The sequence below is a fragment of the Penaeus monodon genome, chromosome 5 (genome assembly GCF_015228065.2).
Source record: "Penaeus monodon isolate SGIC_2016 chromosome 5, NSTDA_Pmon_1, whole genome shotgun sequence".
Classification (NCBI taxonomy): Eukaryota; Metazoa; Arthropoda; class Malacostraca; order Decapoda; family Penaeidae; genus Penaeus; species Penaeus monodon.
The window spans coordinates 54,543,473-54,568,472 of record NC_051390.1 but is presented as its reverse complement, the minus strand read 5'-3'; the positions used below and the strand labels follow the sequence as shown (position 1 = coordinate 54,568,472).

The 25,000-nt window shown below is 41.1% G+C and overlaps 1 protein-coding gene across 4 annotated transcripts in view; it reads right to left on the bottom strand.

Moving 5' to 3' along the window:
* LOC119573375 overlaps nucleotides 1-25,000 on the bottom strand; it is a 31,696-nt gene that overhangs the window by 2,087 nt on the left and 4,609 nt on the right. For 3 of the 4 annotated variants that reach the window (XM_037920594.1, XM_037920591.1, XM_037920593.1), the window contains exons 2-34: nucleotides 24,725-24,847; nucleotides 24,246-24,545; nucleotides 23,950-24,104; nucleotides 23,229-23,328; nucleotides 21,668-21,985; nucleotides 21,216-21,431; nucleotides 19,659-19,931; nucleotides 18,868-19,104; nucleotides 18,379-18,669; nucleotides 16,781-17,035; nucleotides 15,931-16,063; nucleotides 14,249-14,388; nucleotides 13,722-13,976; nucleotides 13,183-13,512; nucleotides 12,724-12,948; nucleotides 12,141-12,419; nucleotides 11,676-11,924; nucleotides 11,072-11,401; nucleotides 10,564-10,788; nucleotides 9,436-9,717; nucleotides 9,012-9,290; nucleotides 8,432-8,752; nucleotides 7,614-7,883; nucleotides 7,150-7,434; nucleotides 6,731-7,027; nucleotides 5,432-5,815; nucleotides 4,762-5,025; nucleotides 4,160-4,432; nucleotides 3,211-3,364; nucleotides 2,751-2,869; nucleotides 1,891-1,966; nucleotides 1,422-1,482; nucleotides 728-790 (exon numbers count right to left, since the gene is read on the bottom strand). In XM_037920594.1, the coding sequence (XP_037776522.1) occupies nucleotides 728-790; nucleotides 1,422-1,482; nucleotides 1,891-1,966; nucleotides 2,751-2,869; nucleotides 3,211-3,364; nucleotides 4,160-4,432; nucleotides 4,762-5,025; nucleotides 5,432-5,815; nucleotides 6,731-7,027; nucleotides 7,150-7,434; nucleotides 7,614-7,883; nucleotides 8,432-8,752; nucleotides 9,012-9,290; nucleotides 9,436-9,717; nucleotides 10,564-10,788; nucleotides 11,072-11,401; nucleotides 11,676-11,924; nucleotides 12,141-12,419; nucleotides 12,724-12,948; nucleotides 13,183-13,512; nucleotides 13,722-13,976; nucleotides 14,249-14,388; nucleotides 15,931-16,063; nucleotides 16,781-17,035; nucleotides 18,379-18,669; nucleotides 18,868-19,104; nucleotides 19,659-19,931; nucleotides 21,216-21,431; nucleotides 21,668-21,985; nucleotides 23,229-23,328; nucleotides 23,950-24,104; nucleotides 24,246-24,545; nucleotides 24,725-24,821 (7,536 nt within the window). In that variant the 5' untranslated portion in view covers nucleotides 24,822-24,847. The remainder of the gene's footprint in view (nucleotides 1-727; nucleotides 791-1,421; nucleotides 1,483-1,890; nucleotides 1,967-2,750; nucleotides 2,870-3,210; nucleotides 3,365-4,159; nucleotides 4,433-4,761; nucleotides 5,026-5,431; nucleotides 5,816-6,730; nucleotides 7,028-7,149; nucleotides 7,435-7,613; nucleotides 7,884-8,431; nucleotides 8,753-9,011; nucleotides 9,291-9,435; nucleotides 9,718-10,563; nucleotides 10,789-11,071; nucleotides 11,402-11,675; nucleotides 11,925-12,140; nucleotides 12,420-12,723; nucleotides 12,949-13,182; nucleotides 13,513-13,721; nucleotides 13,977-14,248; nucleotides 14,389-15,930; nucleotides 16,064-16,780; nucleotides 17,036-18,378; nucleotides 18,670-18,867; nucleotides 19,105-19,658; nucleotides 19,932-21,215; nucleotides 21,432-21,667; nucleotides 21,986-23,228; nucleotides 23,329-23,949; nucleotides 24,105-24,245; nucleotides 24,546-24,724; nucleotides 24,848-25,000) is intronic. The other variant, XM_037920595.1, reaches the window with a different exon arrangement.

The window sequence follows — 25,000 nt, the reverse complement described above, 5'->3', positions numbered from 1 at the left end:
CGAAAAATGAGAATCAAAAAGATGATAACAATAATAAGACGCTAAAATCGGACGCATTTGTAGCGGGTAACGTTAGTGCGAGAAAGCAAATGGACCAATCAGCAGCTTCGTATTTGAACAAGACGTAACGATTCACACTGACGTAGGTATATGAGAGGCAATGAGAATTGCAGAAGGTAATCACGTGACAACAGACGCGTTACAGAGAGGGAGGAGCTAAAAATTCAAACCAGCTCCCTCATAGCTACCCAGAATGCAGTTTAGGAAATTCTTCATATACGAAGCATAGCTGATGTATTTTTTGATTCACGTCTGGAATAATGTTTTTACCCAGAACTGTACAAAATCAACTTGTTTACCCGGGCTATATCCTCCCAAAATACATTGAAGAGTGTAGGCGAGGAAAACACCACCTATAAAGGGGTCATAGGCAGGAAAGTCCCCCTATACATTGTGAATAACCATCACTGGAATATAACTTATCTCACTATTTCCGCTTTTACTCCACAGATTGCCTGATACCCAATCACGCCTTACCCAAATATTAATGCTGAAACAAAATATTGGTTATATTGATTCATGATATCGGTTACAATGTGTTCACCTAAAATAACAATAATAAATTTGGTAAATTGGTTTTGGTTGTCATTTCCTGCATCTACCGAATTTCCCATTTACTCCCACATTACTCAAATAGATAAATAAAAAGAAAAAGAAAAAAACAAACCTGTGGTGGCGGTCGAGCTCTTTGACCGAGACGCCTTGCCCCCCACTCGTCATAGACTGGGAGCTGAGGGAGATGTATAGAGTTAATGGAGCTAAAACTTTATATAATATATATATATATATATATATATATATATATATATATATATATATACATATATATATACTTGCTTGCTTGAGATTTGCGAAGTTCTGGCTTCGCCCGGGCCTTTCACTTATGGCCCGGCCTATATATATATATATATATATATATATATATATATATATATATATATATATATATATATATATATATATATATATATATAAACTACTGGTGACTTTGGTTTTAGAGGTTTAATTTTATGTTTGTCTTTTATTTGGTAACCCGGTTCGTGAATTTACGAATTAGAGAGCTATATTTTTATTTGTTTATTTATTTTAGTTAATATTATTATTTTTTTATTCTCTCTCCTCTTCCCCAAGTTCTCTCTCTCTCTCTCTTTTCCTTTTTCCCTCCATTCCTCTTTCTCTCTCTTCCTCTTCCTCTCCCTCTCTTACCCTCTTCCTCTCCCTCTCTTCCTCTCTTCCTCCCACCCCTTCTCTCTCCCTCGCTCGCCCTCTCTCTCTCTCTCTCTCTCTCTCTCTCTCTCTCTCTCTCTCTCTCTCTCTCTCTCTCTCTCTCTCTCTCTCTCTCTCTCTCTCTCTTTCCTTACTGGCAGTGGCGGTTCTTCCTGTCGATCTAATTTTTTTTCCTCCTTCTTTAGCTTCCTCCTCCTGAAAAATGAAAGGAGATTAAATCAAAACATTTATCCTTGTTACTACGGATTAGAAGAATAATTCCAAAGTCTGAAGGAATTTCAAGACTTTGACCTTATTATTCATTTTTTTCTGAGTAAGATTTTTGATGAACCATTTTAGTAAAAATGCGTGCAGCTAAATTGCGATAATTTAGAACGAAACAGATTAATTAAGCAATGAAAATTAAGCAGAACAATATTTCATTCATAAGAAAAAAATAGAATTACCAGTCACCCAACATAAAAAATATATATATAACATTTTTTTTTTTTACTCAGAAGAAGGAAAAAATAATCCCCCCCAAAAAAAAATCAAAATAAAAACTAAATTACTGAAAGTCTAGATAAATAAAACCTTCCACTGACACAACACAAGACGACTCACAGAACAAGAGACACGAGGGAGCCGACGATCCCCACGATCCCGCCGCTGACTGAGACGATGATGATGACCGTATAGTCTTTTGGGGGGAATGACAGAGGTTAATAGCGGTTAACAGGAAGGTGTTTATCATGGCATCTGAAATACTTGGTAAACTATGTGTTCAGTCGAGGTCTTTAATATATAAGGGATGGGAGGTGAAAAGCAAGCAATGTTCTTAAAAGGTGTTTTGTCTGTTAATTTTATTGTACGGTGCAAGTAATGAAGATTTGCATTTCAGGAAGACTTCGATTCGGTAAGAAAGAAAGCATTTGAAAAAGTCTGTTTACAGTTGGTTATTCTCTCGTCATCAGCTGATCAAAACAAGCCTTTGATTCTGGAAAAAAAATGTCGGATGATAGATTTTAATACACGCCCGAATGCACGTGACCTCGTCCACCACTCTATCCCTCATTTCTCTCTCCTTCCCTCCCTCCCTTCCCTTAATCACCCTCCCTCCCTCCCTTCCCTCTGTCTCCCTCCCTCCCTCCCTTCCCTTAGTCTCCCTCCCTCTCCTCAGTTTCTCTCTCTTCCTACCTTCCCTCAGTTTCCCTCCCTCCCACCTTCTCCCATAGTCTCTCTCCCTCCCTTCCCTCAGTTTCCCTCCCTCCCACCCTCTCCCATAGTCTCTCTCCCTCCCTTCCCTCAGTTTCCCTCCCTCCCTTCCCTCAGTTTCCCTCCCTCCCTCCCTTCCCTCTGTCTCCCTCTCTCCCTCCCTTCCCACGGTCTCCTTCCTTCCCTTCCCTCTGCCTCCCTCCCTCCCTCCCCTTAGTCTCCCCCTTTCCTTCTCCCTTTCCCACTTCTCTTGTCGTTATTTTCCCTACCATAATTTTCGCTAGTGATCTGCAGTACGATACTCTGAGGGTCGCCGCAATGGCTTACATCCGCGCAGGGTTGAATTTGGAACACGTCACCGACCAGATCGCCTCCATTCAAAGTGTATCTGGTCAGTAGAAAAAAAAAAACGTAATTTTAGGGGATTATATTTGTTTCAGTTTTTTTATTTATGCTATTCATCTTATTTACTTATAAAGATATTTCATACTGGTGCCATCAGTATGGCATTAATCGTAACCATTCCTGTTGTGAATGTTATTATAATTGTTAATTTATCATAATTAGACTATTTAATGGTTGTTAATTGCAGTAATAGTTGCTCTGGGACGTGAAAGCAAAAAATATATTAAATATTCTTCATGCACACACACACACACACACATACACACACACACACACACATACACACACGCACACGCACACGCACACACACGCCCGGCGACTCACGACTCCCGGCTGATCATCTCAGCCCGCCTGACGGAGGCCAAGGTGGCGTCGGCGAACAGGGTCACGTTGTACATCTGGGCGCCCTCCGTCGGCGCCCACCGCAGCTCCACCATCCCGCCGCCCGAGAAGAAGCTCTGGCGCAGTTCCTCCACGGCTGCGGGGGGAGGAGGGGGGTCAGTGCGTGCGTTCGTCTGCTTAGCCGGAAATGTGCTTCCGTGCTTGGTGGAGGAGCCTGGGGGGAGTCTGCGCCTCCGCGGGTGCTTTGGCCTCGTGCTTGGGGCTTTATTGGTATTTTTATTGTTATTTGGAATAATGATGTATTTTATTTTTTTCATATTTCTTTTAGAATATATTTCTTTGTTTTGTTATAATACAGTCGGGGACAACTGAGAAGTCAACATCATATTCAACAAGGTGTCTTCTGCAGCGTTATGTGAGGTTCCCAAAGGCCACTAATGTCAATAATCACATAAAATAAAGGTTTATCAAGTGCCTACTGGGGGTCTCAGCACAAGAATCTGACCCCATAGAATTCGAGACGAGCGCAGTAGTTGCACATTTGTAGACTAATTGTTAAATCTTCCAACTCTTGAGACATATCATGATGTACATTTATCTCGTAGGCAACTTGCCCTTTCATTTCAAAATATGATTTTTTTCATATTCCTTCTTTTTGTTCTCGCTTATTTTTGTTGTTGTTCTCTTCGTTATTCTTATTCTAATTAGTTTGGTTAAATTTCCTTTGATATACTCTGGACGATAATGTCAGCAATAAACACAGCAATGCCGCATGACATAACAAATTTTATGGATAAATAAAAGAGAATAAGAGGGAGAACCAAACTACTCCAATAAAAAAAGAAAAATGATGGTTAAAAAATAAAAATAATAATAATAATCAACAACCAGAACACCACCTCCCTCCGCGGTCCTTCTCGAGGCCACTCACCCTTGAAAGCGTAGACTCTCGGTCTCGCAGAACTCGAGAACATTTCTCTCTCCACCTTCACCTCGATTTCCGACGCTCCTGCCACGTCCAACAGCTGCGTACAGTCTCCCTTGCGTCCCAAACACGACCGGGTGTAAATCGTCACCATCCCGTTATTTGAAAGGGTAATGGTGTATTTGCAGGGGGTTTGTGCGCAGGAGGGAACGGGCTCTTCCCACCAGCTGACCTCCAGTTGGCTGTTGTTCGTCTGCGTCGCTTGGCCGACCTCGATTCCTGGTCGAGGCGAGAATAAAGGGAAAAAAAACGCTTGGTAAGTGAAGTGCATGTAGTTTATATATAGATATGGAGTTAGATAGATGTAATAGACACACACATTGTCGATCCTTTTTCTTTTGGCATTAGCGTTCACTGATTATCTCAATTAACTGCAATAATATCTGAAAATGTTTTTAAAAAACAGAAGACGCAGCAGCAAGAAATCAGAACTACAACGCCTAAGAAAATAATAGTAAAAAAATAATAAATAAATAAATAAAAAGTAAAACGTGAAAAAGCCTTAGAATTATATAAAAGCTTTCGTATAAACAGAAGTACAAGCTTACCAATTTTCGATATCCTGATGCTCGCAACCTCGCTCACACTCGTGTCTGATGCCGCCCTGACCTCCACCACCCACGACCCCGGAGAGAGGTCCTGCGTCGGCCAGGTCGTGCCGGTGACCTCCTTCAGACCTCCTTCCGAGAGGCCGCCTTCGTAGCGAGGTCGCCACTCCACCTGGTAGGTCGCAGCCCCGGGGACGGCAACCCAGTGGAGCGCCTCGTTCTCATGGACCAGGTCCTTCGGGAGGTCGAGTGGCTGGTAGGCCCCTGAAGCAGTGCATATTAAAGAACGTCCATAATATGGTACTTCTGATTTCTTTCTTCAGGGGTTGCCAGAGATCCATCATATTTATTGGATATGGATAACAGATCAATTTATTCTGTATTTTTTAATTTCATTAAGCGAAAGGCGTAGTTTTTTCATTAGAGAAGTGAAAATTATGAGTCCTTCAGTGTAAACAGGGAGTGGCTTCCTCGAAAGATTGTTGTTCGTATTTTTGTGTCTGGTTTTCGTACTTTTGTGAAATTATTTTCGTGCGTGAATGGTCCAATAACGCCTTTCATAACAGATGTTCACTATAATTACATAACCATGAAGATTTACAGCCAAGGCGTTAATTACCACATCAGCATTCATCCCCCCTCGTCCTACGCTATCTCTGCCCAGACTCACCTTGATTTACTGTACTGCACTTCTGGTCCCCCATCACGTCGCTCTTGACCGAACTGACACACATCTCATAGCTCTGGGAGTCCACGAGGTTCTCCACTTCGATGCTCGAGGTGGACGCCGGAACAACCATGAAGGAGAGATGTTCGTCGCCGTCACTAACAGGGCTGGCTCGTCGGATGAGGCCAAGAGGATGAGGGGCTGAGTAGGCAGGTCTTAAGAGATTGGAGGACGACGGCGGCGGCGTTGGCGAGAAGGAAGGCGAGGAAGACCACGTAATGACGTAGCTGGAGACGTCGGCATCCTCTTGGGGATTCTGCCATGTCACGAGGACCTTGGTCGGCCCAGAGGATTTCAGGCTTGTTTCAGTTACGTTCGGGACTGCGACTAGGGAGAACGTTGATTGATATATTGCACACACACACACATATACATGTGTGTGTGTGTATATAATGTAAATATATATATATATATATATATATATATATATATATATATATATATATATATATATATATATATATATATATATATATATATATATATATATATATATATATATATATAATATATGTGTATATATAATATATATGTATATATCATATATATATAACATATGTACATATAATACACACACACACACACACACACACACACACACACACACACACACACACACACACACACACATATATATATATATATATATATATATATATATATATATATATATATATATATATTATTACGTATATAAATATACATATACACTATATATATGATATATATAAATGTATACATATACATGTGTGTGTGTATATATATATATATATAATGTATATATATATATATATGTGCAATATATATATATATATATATATATATATATATATATATATATATATATATATATATATATTATATGTATAATATTATATATTAGTTATATATATATATAATATATATATATATATATATATATTATATATATATATATATATATATAATATATATATGTATATTGATACTATATATATATATATATATATATATGTATATTATGTAGTAATATATATAATATATATATAATATTATAGTTTTATTATAGTATTGTGTGTGTGTGTGTGTGTGTGTGGTGTGTGTGTGTGTGGTGTGTGTGTGTGTGTGTGTGTGTGTGTGTGTGTGTGTGTGTGTGTGTGTGTGTGTGTGTGTGTGTGTGTGTGTGTGTGTGTGTGCGTGCGCGCGCTTGTGTGTGTATGTGTGTGTGTATTTATTCAAACCTTACGAGGGGAAGGCCCTTACCATCCGACTGAAGTATGGAAAGAATAGCACTGCACACTTTTTGGCTGGTTACGTTATTTTCCTTCACAGATGCCACGACGCACACAGCGTAGCGTCCTGCCGTCGTGCCGTTGAAGACATAGGACGATTCGGTATTTCCTAGAGTCACCAGCTCGTTCCTGCCATCTGCTGTGGTCTCCTCGAGCGTCACGTCGTAAGAGCTGATGGCTCTGGGGTCGCTGAAGAGAAACCACGACGCGAGGAGGTCGTGGGTGTTGGCGTTCAAGGCCGCGTTGACTCTTCTTTTGGGGCTCAAGACTGTGGGCGAGAGAACCCTCCGAGTCATTTTCTGGAGATGAGCTGAGGACTTACTCGTGTCTATAAAACACGGCTTACATATGATATAAAATACATGTAAATAGGACCGTAACACAACTCACAAAAGTCGGTGACATAGGTATTCCCAGAGGCTTGCACTACTGCGCCAGAGACGTCGAAGGCTGTTACGAGAGTCCATAAGGACAAGTATCCTTCTGCCTGTATTGCGTCGTTGCTTAACACGCAGGTGAGGCCGTCCTCATTGTAGGGGCGAAGCTGGGGGTCCTCCTGAACGTCGCCCTCCTCGTTCTCCAAGGCCAGGAGGTAAAGCGAATCCGCGGAGTTGGACTCGAAACACACACGTAGACGATCTTCCCTATTTATTTCCGTCTTGTTTATTCTTATGTCTAAGGAAGTCGAAAAAATGGCTTAGGACAGAGTGGTGCAACACCATAGCTGATAGCTCCCATCACTCATCTATTCTGCACCATTCGAGGTAGAGATTGGTTGTGAAATTACAGTTTTCATTAAGTGAATGCTACTCATGTTTTAGTGTTAGGGAAACTAAAGAAATATAGAAAAATACCTGTTAATTCCTTCAAAGTAGCTGTAACCTGTACTTCTTGATTCACACTAAGCCCAATCTCCCTCAGCGTAACCGTGACTTGCTTGCTTGTGCCTTCCACGTGGAGATATCGCATGCACTCTCCTCCGGCGTCCTTTCCCGCACCACACTCCACGGAGGAGAGGTCGTCGACGCCAATCCCGACGTCGAAGCTGGGGGCCTCGTTGTTGTTGGTCCACTTCACCCGCAAGGTCTTCGCGCCCATTTGTCTCACATCTTCTTCATGGAGGTCTACACCAAATGATGTAATGAATCAGTCAGTAAGTAAACAATACCGTTTTCCCTTTACAGAGAGTGTGGGTTGCCATAGCTATTCCCGAGAGATATGTAGAAATAGTGGCACAGTTAGTGAGATAAGTACTGAGGGGACACTTGAAACGGGGAAAGGAAGATTGGGAGAGAGACTGAAGGATTCGGGAGTAATGAGTACATGAGAAAGAAAGAATAGATAGTCTTCCTGTTTATATGTGAGGCGTCTGCTCTATGGCTGATCTACAATAAAGGGAACAATAGATAAATAAATAATTTAGAACTTCTTTGAAAGGTAATGATTAACTGCGAAAGATATGCAGAAATAATGTTATTAACAGTGATTGATGGAGATAGAGAGACAGACAGAGAGGGAAATGGGAGAGAGTGCTCACTGATCAGAAGTAAAAGAATTAGAAACAAGGCAGAAAATAAATGTATAAAACAGATAAGTCGAAAATATATAGATATAGCAGATAAAAACGGAATGAGTGAAGCATATTGCACAAGGAAGAGAGTGTCAAACTCACCCAAAAGGAAAAGCTCGGTGTGTCCAACCAGAACTTTCTGGGTGTCGAGATTCTCATGTGAGACAAGAATCCAGACCTTGTTACCTAAGTCGAAGTCAGGGTCGAGAGGCAGGGGACCGAGACACAGCTTCTCCTTGACGACAGAGAGGGATGAGTGAGAGGAATTCGACATCATCTGTAACTGCCGGCCATTGGCATCAACCGCCACTAACTTGTATACAAGGTTTTCTTCTTCACTTGGGTTTTGGTCCTCCATAAAACACACGTTGAGACCTCTTGTTCCTTCGGTTCTGGTCAGTGTCAGGTCTGTTATGTTTATTCCTGGGGCGACGTTGGAAGAAAGACAAGACCACTACATACAAATACGAGATGCATGTAAACTGTGCTATTCCATAAAGACCAGTCATATTGGTGGATTTTGTTTTCCTAACATCAAACAGTTATGAGAATGTTACAATGTGAATACTAGTCATAAGTAAATATAAACATTTATTCAGAGATGAAAATATATATATATATATATAGATGAAGAGTGACCATTGATAATACCAAGAGCTACAAGGTACTAAGTGCCACTTACTTTCCTGGACAGTCTCCATCTTCACAGAAGCCGATACATATTTCATGTCACCTCGTACCCTAACACTTGCCGTATAATCTTTGTTCAAAGTTAATGCTATAAAGTAAGCCAGACACATGTTGCTATCTTCAGGCTCTTCACCTCCACATAGCACTAAAGTGTTGCTGAAGCTGCCTTCGATTTCGGGAAAGATTTCGACCTCGTATTCCTGGTTTTGTGAAGCTCGCCAACGGACTTCGATGGCGTCTGATGTTATTTGTTGAATTCGAGTTTGGAAATCTGGAAGGTTTTTGGTTTTTGGAGGATAATATCTGAATTCTAAAGTCACCTAAAACTACATACATGAGTGTATAGGAACCTATGTCCACAACCAAAATTGAGGAAAATAAGATCAGTTTACAAAATAAACTGAAAAAATAATCACCTTCAAATTCGACAACACTTGATTCTTTCACAGTGGATTCAGAATCTAATGCCACTAATAAAATCTTAAACTCCGTCACATTTAGCTCAACCTTGACTGTGCAAGTCTTTGTAAATTGGCCAGTAATATCACAGGTTAGCAGCTCCGGTGTCAGATCCCCCGAGCTTGTGTAGAGTTTCGTTTCCATTGAGAGCGACGCTTCGGAGAATTCTGCGGCAACAGTCAGGTCCTCCTCAGGCTTCCCGTTGAAGCTCAGCTGAACCATCAACGGATCAATCAGAACTGTCAGAGGGAAGCGTGGTTGATCAAGCGTTATTTTTATAGTCATGTTAATTTTGTAATATCATATTTTCTTTCTATACCCTCTCCTCTCCTCTTTTGATCTTTTAATCTCACTGTTGCCTGTCTGATAACACAGGATATCTCCTACACTCGTGTAACACCCAAAGTCTTTGTGCCATCAATATACGAATACAAATGCATCATACATGTGTATATGGCCTAGTTTTATTTACCTTCCAGTAGAAAACTTAGTCAGCTCTAATTACTGGGAAACTTACATGAACTTTAGATATCCCTAATGTTTCAGATTTGGAGGAAAATGCAATTCCAAAAGCAAAAAATTCACTTTTGCAAAATACTATGTGATAAAGTAATCGCGATGCACATGATGCATATCTAAACAGGAAAAAGTACTGTAATTAGAATAGTGTTAATCTTTCTGATTTTGTATCCATAATATTCAGTCGAGTCGTACCAAGACAGAGCTCGTTAACTCAAATAGCCGTTATGGACGAACTGCTGGTTCGACTATTGAGCACAAGATTGGAAGGGCAGGCAGGACGGCCGTTGCAGGGCAGAGGATCACTAGCCGGCAGGGAAAGACAGACATATGGCCGGTAGCTCTGCCTCGACAAGTTTTTGTTCTTTATGCTTTATGTGAAATGATTTCTAATAAATAAAAGAGTTAATCATCCTTTTCTCCTTCGCCTTGGAACCACAAATACAGAAACCTGAATACAGATATGAAATAAATACAGCGGCAATGCTTAGTGCTAGACTAAACTCCTGCAGCTTTTGCGGTACCTTATCAACATGGCTACATTTTATTCCATAAAGTAAAGTTACCCTCTGGCTGTACGTATGCTGCCGTCATGTCACACTGCTCGAGGGTTGGGGTGGCCATTCTGCAGACTTCGGGAGGCTCCAGGATATTTTGTGGCTCCAAATAGTAGCAGATTGTGCTGGATGGACACAGGAAACCGTTCACTTTGACTTCCATTTCTCCCGTCTCCACTCTGAGGGACTGGAATGCTTCTGTTCCCACTTTTGTCATGATTGGGAACTTGATCTCTGATGGAAGATGGGAAGGAAAGTGTCACTTATGATGCGTGAGTCATCTTTATTGTTTAACAGGAAGGTAAGTGCCACTTTAGAGTCTAATGTTATTTTTGCCACACTAGTGTCCATTGCATGAATAGGCAATCATTTAATCCTAAAGCAGGCATTATGATATTGAGGATATATATTCACAGCAACTTTTATCAATAATACCCATGCAGAATTACCTGTCAGAATTACCCCTGTAATTCTGACAGGGATTTGTATTTTCTAAGAACCACAGTCGTCAATTTACCTTCAAAAGTGGCCAATTCCTTCCCGAAGGCCAGGGCGTCCGAGTCCACGCCGTCACCCGTGTGCGCAATGACCATCACCGTCACTTCGACGCCCGTCTTCGGCGCTTCTACATCTTCGAATGTTATGATGTTGCCTGTGTGTATGACGTCATCGAAGTCTGCGAAGGCAATGTGTTGAACAATATCGCTGCCAACAGGGGGTTCGATCACCACGTACTCGAGGTACTTCACCCCTTCGACGTCTATGTCGGACGAGATCGTCAGCTGCGCTTGAGGATGCAGTGTTGAGACCTTGGAGATTCGTCTAATGGAAAGGGACGTCGTGGCATCTTTGGAAGGAGAGGAACTGTTAGTCTTTATCTTTCATGATAACTTTAACTTTAATACCACTTCCTTAAGCTATTTGTATATCTTTTTAACAGTAAAAGAAAAAAATTGAGCTTATGGTCAATTTTAAAAATCAAGAAAAGAATTTGTAAAGGAGCCATGTAAAGAAATTGTCCTTGGAGGCTTCTAAGAATGTCGCATTATCTATCTACTGCATTTCCTGTCTCTTATCATTACTACATATACCCACTCCCCTAATATCTTCCATTCCCTTACCTAGGTCTGCTTGCACTAAGACCGATACAGCTGTGTTATCATTCGCTACCTTCACATTTTGAATTACTTCTGGATTCAACTTCGTGAAATAAGCTTTGCATGTCCTAAGTTCCTGTCCACAGGTAATGGACGACCTTGTCAAAGAGATGTCGTCCTCAGTGCTAATGCTGAAGGTCTGCTCACTGGAGGTTCGCCACCGGACTTCGAGGTCAGCGCCGTTGTGAAAGTGCTGGACACTAGGCATGAAGTCTCCAGGGAAAAAGTTTTTTTTTTCTTTTAGTAAAATCTTATGTTTCCTAAAGATATCTATTAAAAGAGGATAAATATATAGATTATTTTGTTTAAGTAAATGTATGTGCATAATCATTAACTATTCTATTTCACAATTCATTTTTAGGATATATTTCCTCAACGAATTGCGAAGATACTAGGTTAGTTTATAAAATAAACTGAGAAAATAATTACCTTCAAATTCCACAACGGTAGATTCTGTCACAGTGGAGTCAATGTCTAATGCCATCAACAGTATTTTAAAGTCTGTAACATCTGGCTCCACCTTAAAAATACAACTATGTGGAGTGTGGCCAGCAATATTGCAGGTTAGCGGCTCCGGTGTCAGAACCTCCGAGTTTGTGTAGAGTTTCACTTCCATTGTGAGCGACGTATCGGAGAATTCAGCGGTGATAATAAGGTCCTCCTCAGGCACACCGGTGAGTCTCAACTCGACCGATGGATCGATCAGAACTGTGAGGGCGGATTGGTCAATAGTCACCCCTATGCTCATCTAAACTCTATACTCTCATGTCTTCTTTTTACACCCTCTCCTGTCCTCTTTTGATCGCACTATCACTTCACCCCACATGACATTCACCCAAACAGAGAGGTGCACAGAAATACATAAAAAGTATGTAATGAAATATTACCCTAATTCTTAGTCAGCCTAAACTCCTCTCACACTGCTTTTGTGTTAGCATTACAAACCTACCCTTAGGCTATATGTAGAGTCCCTTCCAAAATGGCCGCATTTTATTCCATAAAGTAAGCTTACCCTCTGGCTGTACGTACGCTGCCGTCATGTCACACTGTTCGAGGGTTGGGGTGGCCATCCTGCAGACTTCGGGAGGCTCCAGGATATTTTGTGGCTCCAAATAGTAGCAGATTGTGCTGGATGGACACAGGAAACCGTTCACTTTGACTTCCATTTCTCCCGTCTCCACTCTGAGGGACTGGAATGCTTCTGTTCCCACTTTTGTCATGATTGGGAACTTGATCTCTGATGGAAGATGGGAAGGAAAGTATCACTTATGATGCTTGAGTCATCTTTATTATAATGGTATTGACAGTAATGAGAGAATTAATATCCTAAAAACATACTGAAAACACAAGTAAAAAAGATGATATTCTAATGTGATTTTCATAGCAATTCCGCATTCGACTAATATCTGTCTGATCCCGCTAATAGCACTATCTTTGACAGGAACATTGCACTTCCACATTGCCCATTTACCTTCAAAAATGGCCAATTCCTTCCCGAAGGCCAGGGCGTCCGAGTCCACGCTGTCACCCGTGTGCGCAATGACCATCACCGTCACTTCGACGCCCGTCTTCGGTGATTCTACATCTTCGAATGTTATGATGTTGCCTGTGTGTATGACGTCATCGAAGTCTGCGAAGGCAATGTGTTGAACAATATCGCTGCCAACAGGGGGTTCGATCACCACGTACTCGAGGTACTTCACCCCTTCGACGTCTATGTCGGACGAGATCGTCAGCTGCGCTTGAGGATGCAGTGTTGAGACCTTGGAGATTCGTGTAATGGAAAGGGACGTCGTGGTATCTTTGGAAGGAGAGGATCTGTTAGTCTTTATCTTTTATGATAGGAGTGATGTAAGAGCTTATTAGCAATTTCGAAGACTGGGAAGGAAATAAAGAGCAGAGCCATGTATATACACATCTGCCTTGAAGGTTCATAACATTATCGCATTCTATGCCTATGCCTCGTTTATCTATTTCTGAATTATCCTACTCTTTGGAAATCTTTCTTACCTTGGCTTGGCTGAACGGAGACCGACACGGCTGTCTTATCTTTCGTCACCTTCACCTTATGAGCCACCTCTGTGCTTAACTTGGTGAAATAAGCTTTGCATGTCCTAAGGTCCTGTCCACATGTCATGGACGTCTTTGTGAAGCCACCTGATACATCGTCCTCAATGCTGATGCTGAAGGTCTGCTCCGTGGAGGTTCGCCACCGGACTTCGAGGTCATTGCCGTTGTTGAAGTGCTGGACGCGGGTCATGAAGTCTCCAAAGGTAAAAGAAAAATATATTGTTTTTTTGTGTAATCAGAGAATGATTGGATTTGGTAAGCTTGCCCTGGACTCTTAGGGATTCGTCAGTTATACATTATGTAAAGGCATTTTTCTCTTTATGCTTTTTCTCCCAGTCACCCTACGTACTCACTCATTCTCTCTCTCTCTCTCTCTCTCTCTCTCTCTCTCTCTCTCTCTCTCTCTCTCTCTCTCTCTCTCTCTCTCTCTCTCTCTCTCTCTCGTTCGCTCTCTCTCTCTCTCTTACCATAGAAAGGGGAAAGAATAGACTCTTGTGTTTCCCCTGCCGCGTCCACCGCCACCACAAGCACCTTGAAGTCCGTGAGTTCTTCTGTAATGTTCACCTCTTGAATGCAGGATTCGTCGGTATCGGGAGTGCACAGTGGACTGGAAGGGAATAACAATGAGCAGTATCTAAAAAAAAGATAGTTTTAATTACAAGTAGTTCCCATTTTGTGTAACTTGAACCCCAGGCCCACTCCTTCCCCGGCATGTGTAGTGAATGAATATATACAGACTGCAATGTAAAGCATATAATCACCTTCCCAGACACCATATACAGTATCCTCTAGTTATACATCTACATATTTGTATCTGCACCTCTATTTGCATCTATCAACACATATATGCGTTTGCGTTACATATACTGATAGTCAGGTGTGTGTGGGGGAGGTGGTATCAGTGTACTACAGTATTTAACTCATTTCCCGCTGGTGTATGTAATGTTCACTACATTTTTTTTTTTTTTTTTTACTAATCACGGGTGGAGCCATCAATGCTTAAGTACAAGTAACAAACTAAAATAACTGTGAGCACGGTATGTATGTCACGTCATTCCAGCACAGTGGATCAAACAAGGCATTCCTCAAGGTTCAATACTTGGTTCTTTCCTGTTTCTCCATCTAAATAAGGACGTCATGTTTTGTTTATATTGTAGGAACAATATAAACTAAGGCTTAGAAAAGATACACTACAGAATCTTACCAACAGTTAACACGAATGACATTACTATCCTATGTATGCTTAGTATAAGATTTTAGAGAGATTGTAAATTATGCAAGAGTACGGCAAGATAAAGAAATCCAGACAAGAAAATACTCAGACAATCGGTAATACAAAATCTCATTCCTTGCTCACTCTTACCCAGCGATATCCGACAAAGCTACCGCTCTTTAGTTTATCTTTCACCTTGTATGTTGTTTTGTCTTTGACGGCGTATTCCACTAGGTTAAAACATCTAATAAGGAGAAATTTGACCATGCAATTTTTTTTTTTTTTTTTTTTACTTAAACTGCTAATGCACACACACAACACACACACACACACACACACACACACACACACATATATATATATATATATATATATATATATATATATATATATATATATATATATATATAAATTATATATATATATATATATATATATATATATTAATACCACTGTTAATAATAAAATAAAATAAAAAACAACGCCATTACTAATCACAGTTTGTTATCAGCCTTAAAGAACTATTAATGCTATTAATGTATAAAAGTATTTCCCAGTGAAATTTTACTTGGAGTATCGCCAAGCCTAGAGATTGTTAGACATAGACTTAATGAAAGCTGATCTAACCTTAGTGTGAAAGGTTTTACTTGTCTATGTTAAAAGGGAAGTTTGAAGTCACATGGCAAATAAGATTTGTTTTAAGATGTTCATGAATTTTGGTGATGAATGTAAAGTTCTGAAATCAAATGTATAATCAGCACACTATTTTATAACCATAACTTTAATAATGGATGTTTTCGTTAACTCATCTAACCAATATTACATATATGAATAATAATACTTTCTTACATATATACTAATTATGTCCATATGTTCACTGGCTTATTAAGAAAGAATCAATTTCAATTAGATAAAGTCTTTGCCTCATCCTCATACCTTGGTTTACTCAGAAGGTCATCAGTCTGCGGGTTGAAAACCACCACCTCAAGGGAATGGAAATTCAACTTCTCTGGAGTAACCTTCAGAATAGTTCTGTCGACCAGCTCTAACATTGGTTCTTGGGCCATCTCTATAAGAGTAAGGAGGTGGGCATGTTATTCTAAATACCTGTAGCTTATTTATTGGGCAAGTTATGCGTACAGTGAAGGGATGGGTACGAGTATATTATCTTCTTATTTATGGTTTATTTGTTTGTACAATTATGTGTGGGCATTAATTTGGCGATTCATTTATTATTTCTACTGTTTGGTATACAGCATTAGGTAAAGGGGTGGGTATATTTACCCTAATATATATAATTATCGAATTTATCCCGTCCATTAATTTTTCTTATTTTCATTTGATTACAGTACCAGAATAGAAGTACAAGTGGCAGGCCAGATGTATGCATACAAAAAGTAATTTGTTCATGCAAAAGCCGATCGTAGTCATAAGGATGGATATACTGACATGGTAAAAACTATATGATAATAATAGTAACTATTATTTTTAGGCCTGTTGGTGTTACCAAGGATAACACTAATGATATAAACAATTATGAAAATCATTAGTTATGTTTATTATGCGAGGAAAGAATGTGCTGGGACAAAAATAATTTTATGATAGTAAAAACAATACTAGTAATGCTAATAAGGAAAGTAATAAGAAGAAGAAATCAACAATAATAAAGACAGTGATGATTTTTTTTTTTCAAACTAGTACTAACATATAAACGACAAAGATAATTATATACTGGATTATATCATCAACCATTAGCCTTATTAACAATGGAAACAATGTCACTCACGTTTGAAGGGCGTGAAAGACGCGTCACACTGATCGACATCACCGCTCCCGCCTCCTGCCGAATTGGCGATGGTGACGCAGTGCCTGAGAGTGCCCGCCGTCAGCGCCTCCGTCAGGAAGTAGCAGGGACTGTCAGCCTTCGCGCACGACCCGACGCCCTCGACAACAACGCCATCTAGGCTCCCGACGTCGACCCTGACAGAAGCGTCTGGGGAGCCCCGGGCGGCGCCCACCACGCCCACCCGCGAGTCCATGTCTGTGGATCGAGATGTATTTATTATTATTATCATTATCATTATTATTATTATTATTATTATTATACTTAAAATTTCATTTGAATTCGTTGTCTTTGTCTTCATCTTCTTCACCGTCCTGGCTCACTACGCATCCGAGGGAATTTTGTGAGTTTTCCCAAAATTGTAAATCTTAAATGATTTATGATTACTGTTTATAAATAAAGCATGCAAGGATTTGAATGATAAATTATTGTGTTTGGTGTCGCAAGGCGCTGTTCCTTTGTTATTGTTAATACTTTTTTCTTTCTTTTCTTTCTTCTCTTTCCTTTTTTTGGTTGGTGCGTCCGTTGCCTCCCTGCCCGCCACATGCTTGAGGCATTTTGTCTCTTTCATGGCTTTGTCCGGCCACCCATCATGACTCAGTCTGTTTATTCTGTCGGTAAACTGATATTGTGCAGCTGAGGATGCTGTGCGATTTGTAGGCTGTGGTTTTAATCTTCGGGCAGTTTGCTGTTGGCCCAGTGGCCTGTGCTGTAAGTTTCTTTATTCAAGTTTTAAGATAAGAATCGCACAATGGCTGAAGGTTAATATTTTGTATAATTATGCATTTGTTGTGCATGCTGTGTATATGACAAAGTGATATTTTATTTGGTTATTTTATCTGTTTGAAATAATGTTCTAGTATTCAAAATGAATGTCTGTTCGTTCTAATGTTGAAATTCAGATAATTCCTCCATTAAAACAATTTTTGTATGATGACATTATTGCATGTGAAGACGTTTTTGCTTATGTGAATATTGTGAATAATCAAATTCTATATTATTCCTTTGCTTTGAAGTCTTGCTTTGAAGATTTGATTGAATGATAGTCTCTTTAATGTTTCTTTTCCAGGTATTCCGTTTTCTCAATAGTTTTTGCTTACATTTTGTATTGTTGCTATTTAACATGTTTTTCTTATGCCCAACGGCGGCTGCTAACGAAACGACAAGTAGGAATGCCTTATTTATTTCCTTTATTTATTCGTCAACTTACTTGCTAGACATACTCACATGGCTGATTCTAAGTACCCCGTGGAGCCACAAATGGGATGGGATCAGTTATTATGGTAAAGCGTTCCTTATGAAACTGATATGAATTAATGGGTATTTCTCTTCTGTAATACATCGAAGATTTTAAAGTTCCATGGCGAATTAGGGAAATTCAAGGCAGACTTGCAACTAAATACAAATATGATGTGTTTAGTACTGATTTCCAATTAAATTCCTTCCCTCTTCGTGACACGAGTTGGTGCTGGCACTGCAGGACCCGCAGACGAGCGAGAGAGTGCCACGTACGAAGGCCATAACAGAGAAAAAGGCCTCACCTGATAGGGTCACCTTCGCTCGGCCGGCCTCCAGCGGGGCGTCGCCGTCGCCGTATCCCACGACCACGAAGTTCCACTCTCCTGCGCCGCGCGAGGCTGCGGCCACCGAGTAGCCGGACTCCAAGGACGTCGCCGCGAGGCTTTCGCAGTCGGCGTCCGTGGCGACGTCGTCCGAGAAGGTCACGAGGTCGGCTCGGGTCACGGGTCTACTGCTCGCCACCTCGACGTCTGTGCTGGCGTCGGCGTCGCGCGAGGTGAGGCGCTCGACTCGGGACGACGGAGGAGGCGGGCCTGCGGAAGCGGGGGCTGAGTCGACGAGTTTTAAACGGCAAGCGAGACACGCTCCTGCGTAAACGTGCGCCTGAGGGATGAATTACTTAACGATTTAATTGCATGGAAACCGAAGTATCATCTAAGGTGAATAAGTGTCGTTATTAAAAAAAAAAAAAAAAAAAAAAAAAACTAAGTAGCAGTAAAGAACCGTAATACCTGCGTGTCTATCCTCATAAATGGTATTGGATTCCTTCCTGACGCTCACTGAGATTTCTGGTTCGCCGTCCATCTCGGCGAACCAGACGCGACACGGCGACCCAACCTGACACTCCTGGGTGGCCGCGGGAGGGGGCGAGAGGCCGGGCAGCGTGACCTCGTACGTGCCCCCCGATCGAGGGTCGACCTCCACCTGCACGACGTCCGAGGAGAGGGAGAGCGCGGCAAAGCCGTGCACTGCGGGACGCGAGGAGACACTTGTTAGTTGGCCCTTGACTCGGGGGGAAGGGAAGGACGAAGGACAAGACCTCTTCCTTCTCTTCACGAGAGAGAAGGTCTCGGTGTCTCTTGGCATCACACCTTTTAAACACGCACATTTATTGTTCATTTGTTTAGTATTACTATTTTCATTTTCTTGCGGTCTCCTGTACCGGTTTCCGTGTTTCTTTTGCTGTTGATGACAATGGTGGATAATACTGGAAATAATGGTCATCGTAGCATCACTTGAGGACAGTATTAAGGAACAAACTGACAAGCTAAATTGCCATTAAAATCCTATTTTTCAAAAAAAAAAAAGAAAAAGAGAAAACTGTAGCTTCATTTCCTGCCGTCAATGAAGCTGCATTCGAAACTGGAATGAAGTTCTTTACACTGTTTTTTCAATTCACTCAGGAAAGAGTAAAGTAAATGGCAATGATTATAATAACACTAGTAATACTAACGATAACAAAAATAATGAAAGTAACGATAGTAAATGAAAGAGAAAAGCCGTAACAGCAGAGGGAGAGCACCTTCGAAGGGCACAGCGAGCGACGCCGTGACGTAGCCGTCGTCGCCCAGCACGACGAGCGTCGCGTCGAAACCGTCCAGGTCGTCGGCGACGGCCACAGGCTGCGAGCACATGCCGTGGCCCAGGTCGTCGCAGCCGAAGCAGTCGGGAGACAGGATGGAGTCGTCCCGCGCGCTGGAGACCACGACCTCAGTCCACGCTCCGTCGGGCCGGGGCTGCTGCACTCGCAGCTCCTGCCGGTTGCGGAGCTCCAGGGCCGGGACGTCGGCCGGGTCTGGGGAGGGGGGACGGCGGGAGTGAGGGACCTCCGTCCTGAGCGAGTTCGCAAGGCATGGCGTAAATTTCGCTTTTCTTTTTGTAGAAATGAAGTCTGGTATAATAGTGTACAGACATGCTATGAAAACGCACATGTGTTTAAGTTAACTTGTGTATTCATCCATCACTAATATACTTACGATGGTAAAATCGCTGGTGACTACAGTTACGATCATAAACAGACGGCGATGATATACACCAATAACTTACCATCAGAGTAATCATGGTAAATTTACCCCAGTGGTCTGAGCACAGGTCAGGCTGCTGGTAACTTCAGGGGAGACGATGTTATCTCGTCCAAAAATCGGTATTCAAGCAAAGTTTTGTTTAAGGTCATGGCGTAGAAATGCAAATTCCTCCTAAAACAGGCAAGGATAATGTCACACAGATTCTCGTAACACTATAGGCAGCGTAGGCCTTCGTGAGTGTTTAAAAAGTTAAGCAACCGATAAATCAGTGAACTCTTACAGCATTCTTCTCCATCATCATTATTACAAGAAAAAACAAGCTAATAATACCTAACCTAGCAATAGCAATGTTAAACGATTAAAGCAGTTTCTATGACGGTCGGCACTCTGGCAAAGGTCAACGAATTTCAACCCGCATGGAGTAAATACGTGTTTGTATCATTTCCTTTGTTTGACGTTAAATGGCAATGAATAAAAAAAAATAATAAATAAATAAATAAATATATATATATATATATATATATATATATATATATATATATATATATATGTGTGTGTGTGTGTGTGTGTGTGTGTGTGTGTGTGTGTGTGTGTCTGTCGTTCGGTTCCTTGTTTGACACATAGTGAAGAGAAATAAGTAAACAAACAAATAAAAACTGCATTTGGCCGTAAATGATCTGTTATTAACTCGACTACGAGTATGAGTGTTTGTACTCGTTCAAATTTTGACGATAAATAGTCAGGGAGGTCTTTTATCATCCAACATGATAAATACAATTCTTTTTTTTTTTTTTTTTTTACAAAATTTCTACGTATGCTTTTTTTTTTTTTTTTTTTTTTTTTTTTTTTTTTTTTTACCATAACAAAATAAACGCGCTGTTTTGTCTACATGTTACGTGATTGGCCGAGGGAGAGAAAATAATTGTGTAAGGCGCTCGCTGATTGGTGGAATTGCTTTACTACAACTCACAGTTGGGATTAAACTGTATCATGCAGCGTAGGCTGAATAAAGTGTGGTGCCCTGTCTAACAGAGAAAGAAATCTTTAGGAATTACTCTGCACTTCCGACACAACGGCGTCGCAGAATTTGATCTTGGGAAGGTCGTCGCAGAGGGGGGGCGGGGGGGCGCTCTGGCCGACGTAGTAGCAAGGGCCAGAGCCTCCCGCGCAGGGACTCTTTCCAGGGACGTCCACCTGGTCTCGCGCCCCTGGATCCACCCTCAGGGACGGGGCGCTGGCGTCCCCTACCCTCGCCACCCTAGATCCCGGGTCTGTGAGGGAAGGGCAGAGATTCGGGGATTAGAAGCAGAGGTATACACTTTTTGTTTAATCGTTTCCAGCTTGCTAGCGGTTACTTTCAGGCGACCCATTTGAGTCTTTGCGGTAAAATGCTTTCGCAACAGCTACAGGATACTTTAAGAGCAATTTCCGTTTAGATGACCGCGTGAACAAATCGACAAGGAATTCCTACGCTATACCATAGCACTTCCAAAGGGTATTTCCTCACCTGTTATGGTCTGACCCACGGAGCCAAATCCCACATTGACCCCGTCTTTCATAGCACTTATCATGACAAGAGTTGAATCTTGAAAATTTCCTTCGAACTCAAGCTCTGTGGCATCATCATTGCTTTCCAAAAAGGCATAAAATTCCTGTTGCCCGCTTGATAACAGAATTAAAATGAGTAGAAAATCGTCTGCCTCTGTTGCTTGATGAGGATCCAAGAAAACCTTCACGTTCTGTTCTCTTCCGCTCGGGTCGTCGTCTCTGGATACCTTGTGGAGTTCCTTGATGGTGAGATCAACGGCTGCATGTGGCTTCGTTTCTGAAAAGAAAAACATACGTTACTTATACATACGGGGGGACAATATGTGCATACAGACACACTGTACATACACCTCCCTCCCCACACACGCAGAACTACGCACGCACACGAACACACACAGACATACACACACACACACACATGCACGCATGCACACGCACACATGCACACACACACACACACACACACACACACACACACACACACACACAAATAAACACACACAAACACACACACACACACACACACACACACACACACACACACACACACACGCACGCATGGACAAAAAATTGTACCAAACTGTAATTGAAATCGAGACATCGTGATGAGTCCGGACGCCAGGTGAATAGTTAGTCATATCTATTGTGCATTTTCTGATATGATAACGAACTCTTAAGATGCACTTGAAGTGAGATAAAGTGTTGGATGAATTCTATTCCAGGAAATGAGTATTCACTTGATAGAGCGAGAGAGAGAGATAGATAGAGAGAGAGAGACAGACAGAGACAGAGAGAGAGAGAGAGAGATAGAGAGAGAGATAAACAGACAGACAGAGAGAGAGAGAGAGAGAGACAGACAGACAGAGAGAGAGAGAGAGAGGATATGGAACGAAGTTGTATATATCTATTCGATATGAATTTATATTCATTTTCGTTATCATTATCTTTATTATTATCATATTTACTATTACTACAACTATCATCACATCGTTGATGATATTATCATTACTATCGCAACCACCATCAACATTGTCACTAATATTTTAGTATTACCATGATCATTATTATTATTATTATTGTTATCATTTTTACCATTATTATTATTATTATTATTATTATTATTATTATTATTATTATTATTATTATTATTATTATTATTATTATATTATTATATTATTATTACTACTATTATCATTTTTATTATTATTGTAACTATGTTATTATGATTATCATCATTATCATCATCACCACCATCATCATCATCATCATCATCATCATCATCATCATCAGCAGCAGCAGCAGCAGCAGCAGCAGCAGCAGCAGCAGCAGCAGCAGCAGCAGCAGCAGCAGCAGCATCCATACTATTATCATTACTAGTATTACCACTACTATTACTATCACCACTATTACTTTCACCATTACCACTGTCACCATTACCACTACTCTCACCATCGTCATCACAATCATCAACACGCATCACCAACAGCAACAGAAGATCAACATGACATTGCAAAACTCACGATTTTCCTCGAGGTTTTCAGGCAGGCGGACTTGCACCAGCTGTCTGACGAGGGACTCTTTCGTACCAGCTGTTTCCAGGGTCACGAGGTCGCCTGGACTCTGCAAGGGTGAAAGGGAGGAAGGTGTTTGTTATTTAGCATTTGAAAATAGGGCTATTAATGTTTATTAGTGTTTATTATTTAGTATTTGATAATGGGGCTATTGATGTTTATCAGTGTTTGTTATTTGGCATTTGGTAATAGGGTTATTCATGTGTTCGTTATATTCTGCTCTATCTTAATCTCTAATTTTTTGGTTTTCTTTCAAAGTTGTCTTGATGGTGATAACAACCGCAAAATAACAGTAGTACTACCAACAATCATACCACTAGCAAAATAACAATAACAACAACAATACTAATACGATTATTATTAGCGATGGTAACTCGTTGATCAACCTGTGAGGTGGAAAAAATAGTTTGTTGATGCGTATGTGCGTCCATATCTACTGAGCAGAGGAAATCATCTCGTTTAACCTTTTCATGTTTTACACAAGAAAATCAAGTACTGGTTGACTCTCAGTACTCTTACACTCTCTACGAAGCGTACGGTAAAAAGAGTCAAAACAAAGTATAAACCTTACTCTATTTATTTCTGAAACGACAATGGTAGCTTGAGAATGAAAAAAAGGGAAAAGTTTCCTAACAAACACACGCGCACTCAAACGTAGCTGATTCCATACCCTTGAAGTAAGGTAAAGGCAGCATTCGTGGCATCCCGCCGGGGGAGAGGCGAGCGGCTGAGCAACGTCTTCTTCGGCCAAGGCAAAAGCGAGTCCTTCGGGGTCATTCCAGCAGATCTCGTAGACGTCTTCATTCATGGGAGTTACCTCTGGGACTGCAGTCAAGGTAAACGTAAGGTTATATACAATCATCCATGCGCATGTTCACAAAATATGTTTGATATGATAAAGAGAAATATTCGACTTTTTTTTGAGCGGGCGCCTCTTTGGTCCGAAAGAACGAAAAGAAGGCTCACCTATGAAGAACGTCTCCAGCTCCTGAATCGATTCATCACTCCCGTTCTCCAAGATCTTGAAGCTCAACGTCTTCACCAAATCCTTCTTCTCGAGACTTATCCCAGCGAAGCAAAATTCCTTCTCCGTTTTCCTCAATGCTCCTCCTCCTCCTCTGGTCCGCCACGCCCTCCCGAGAGCGTTGGTGACGAGGAGGTCGACCTGCCCAAAGGGGGTCCCGTCCGCCTCGCTTTCAAGACACGCCGTCACTTCTGCTTTTTCCTCGTCGATCCATTTGTAGTTTATAGTCTGTATCTTTATGTCTGTGTAAAGGAAGTAAGACTAGTAATATTTAAAAAAATAATAATAATAATTTGTCATAATATAAATCTCAATAGGTAGAATATCCGAGAGGTGTGTGAACCGCAGTGTTCATATTTGTCAGAACTATAGTGCTCAGTATGTCAAAATTTTCATAAAAGTGTGTTTGGTCATCCAATACTTTGGTTTGTGGCGAGCGTAGCATAGACGGTCGTGCGGATACTGAGAAGGGCAAATATCCACAGCGCTATGCAAGGATTAACCCCTTTACGAGGCATATCAAACCGTTTTCCTTGGATTTTTTCTGCAATGAGAGAGAAATTTGTTATGTAGACTTTTTCAGTCCGAAATCATTATTAGATAAATAGGTATTATTGGAAATGACACTTAACACCGAAACTGAAGAATCTGACCTAGCCCACCGATAGAATGTGACATTCTAAGACACTTTTCTTCT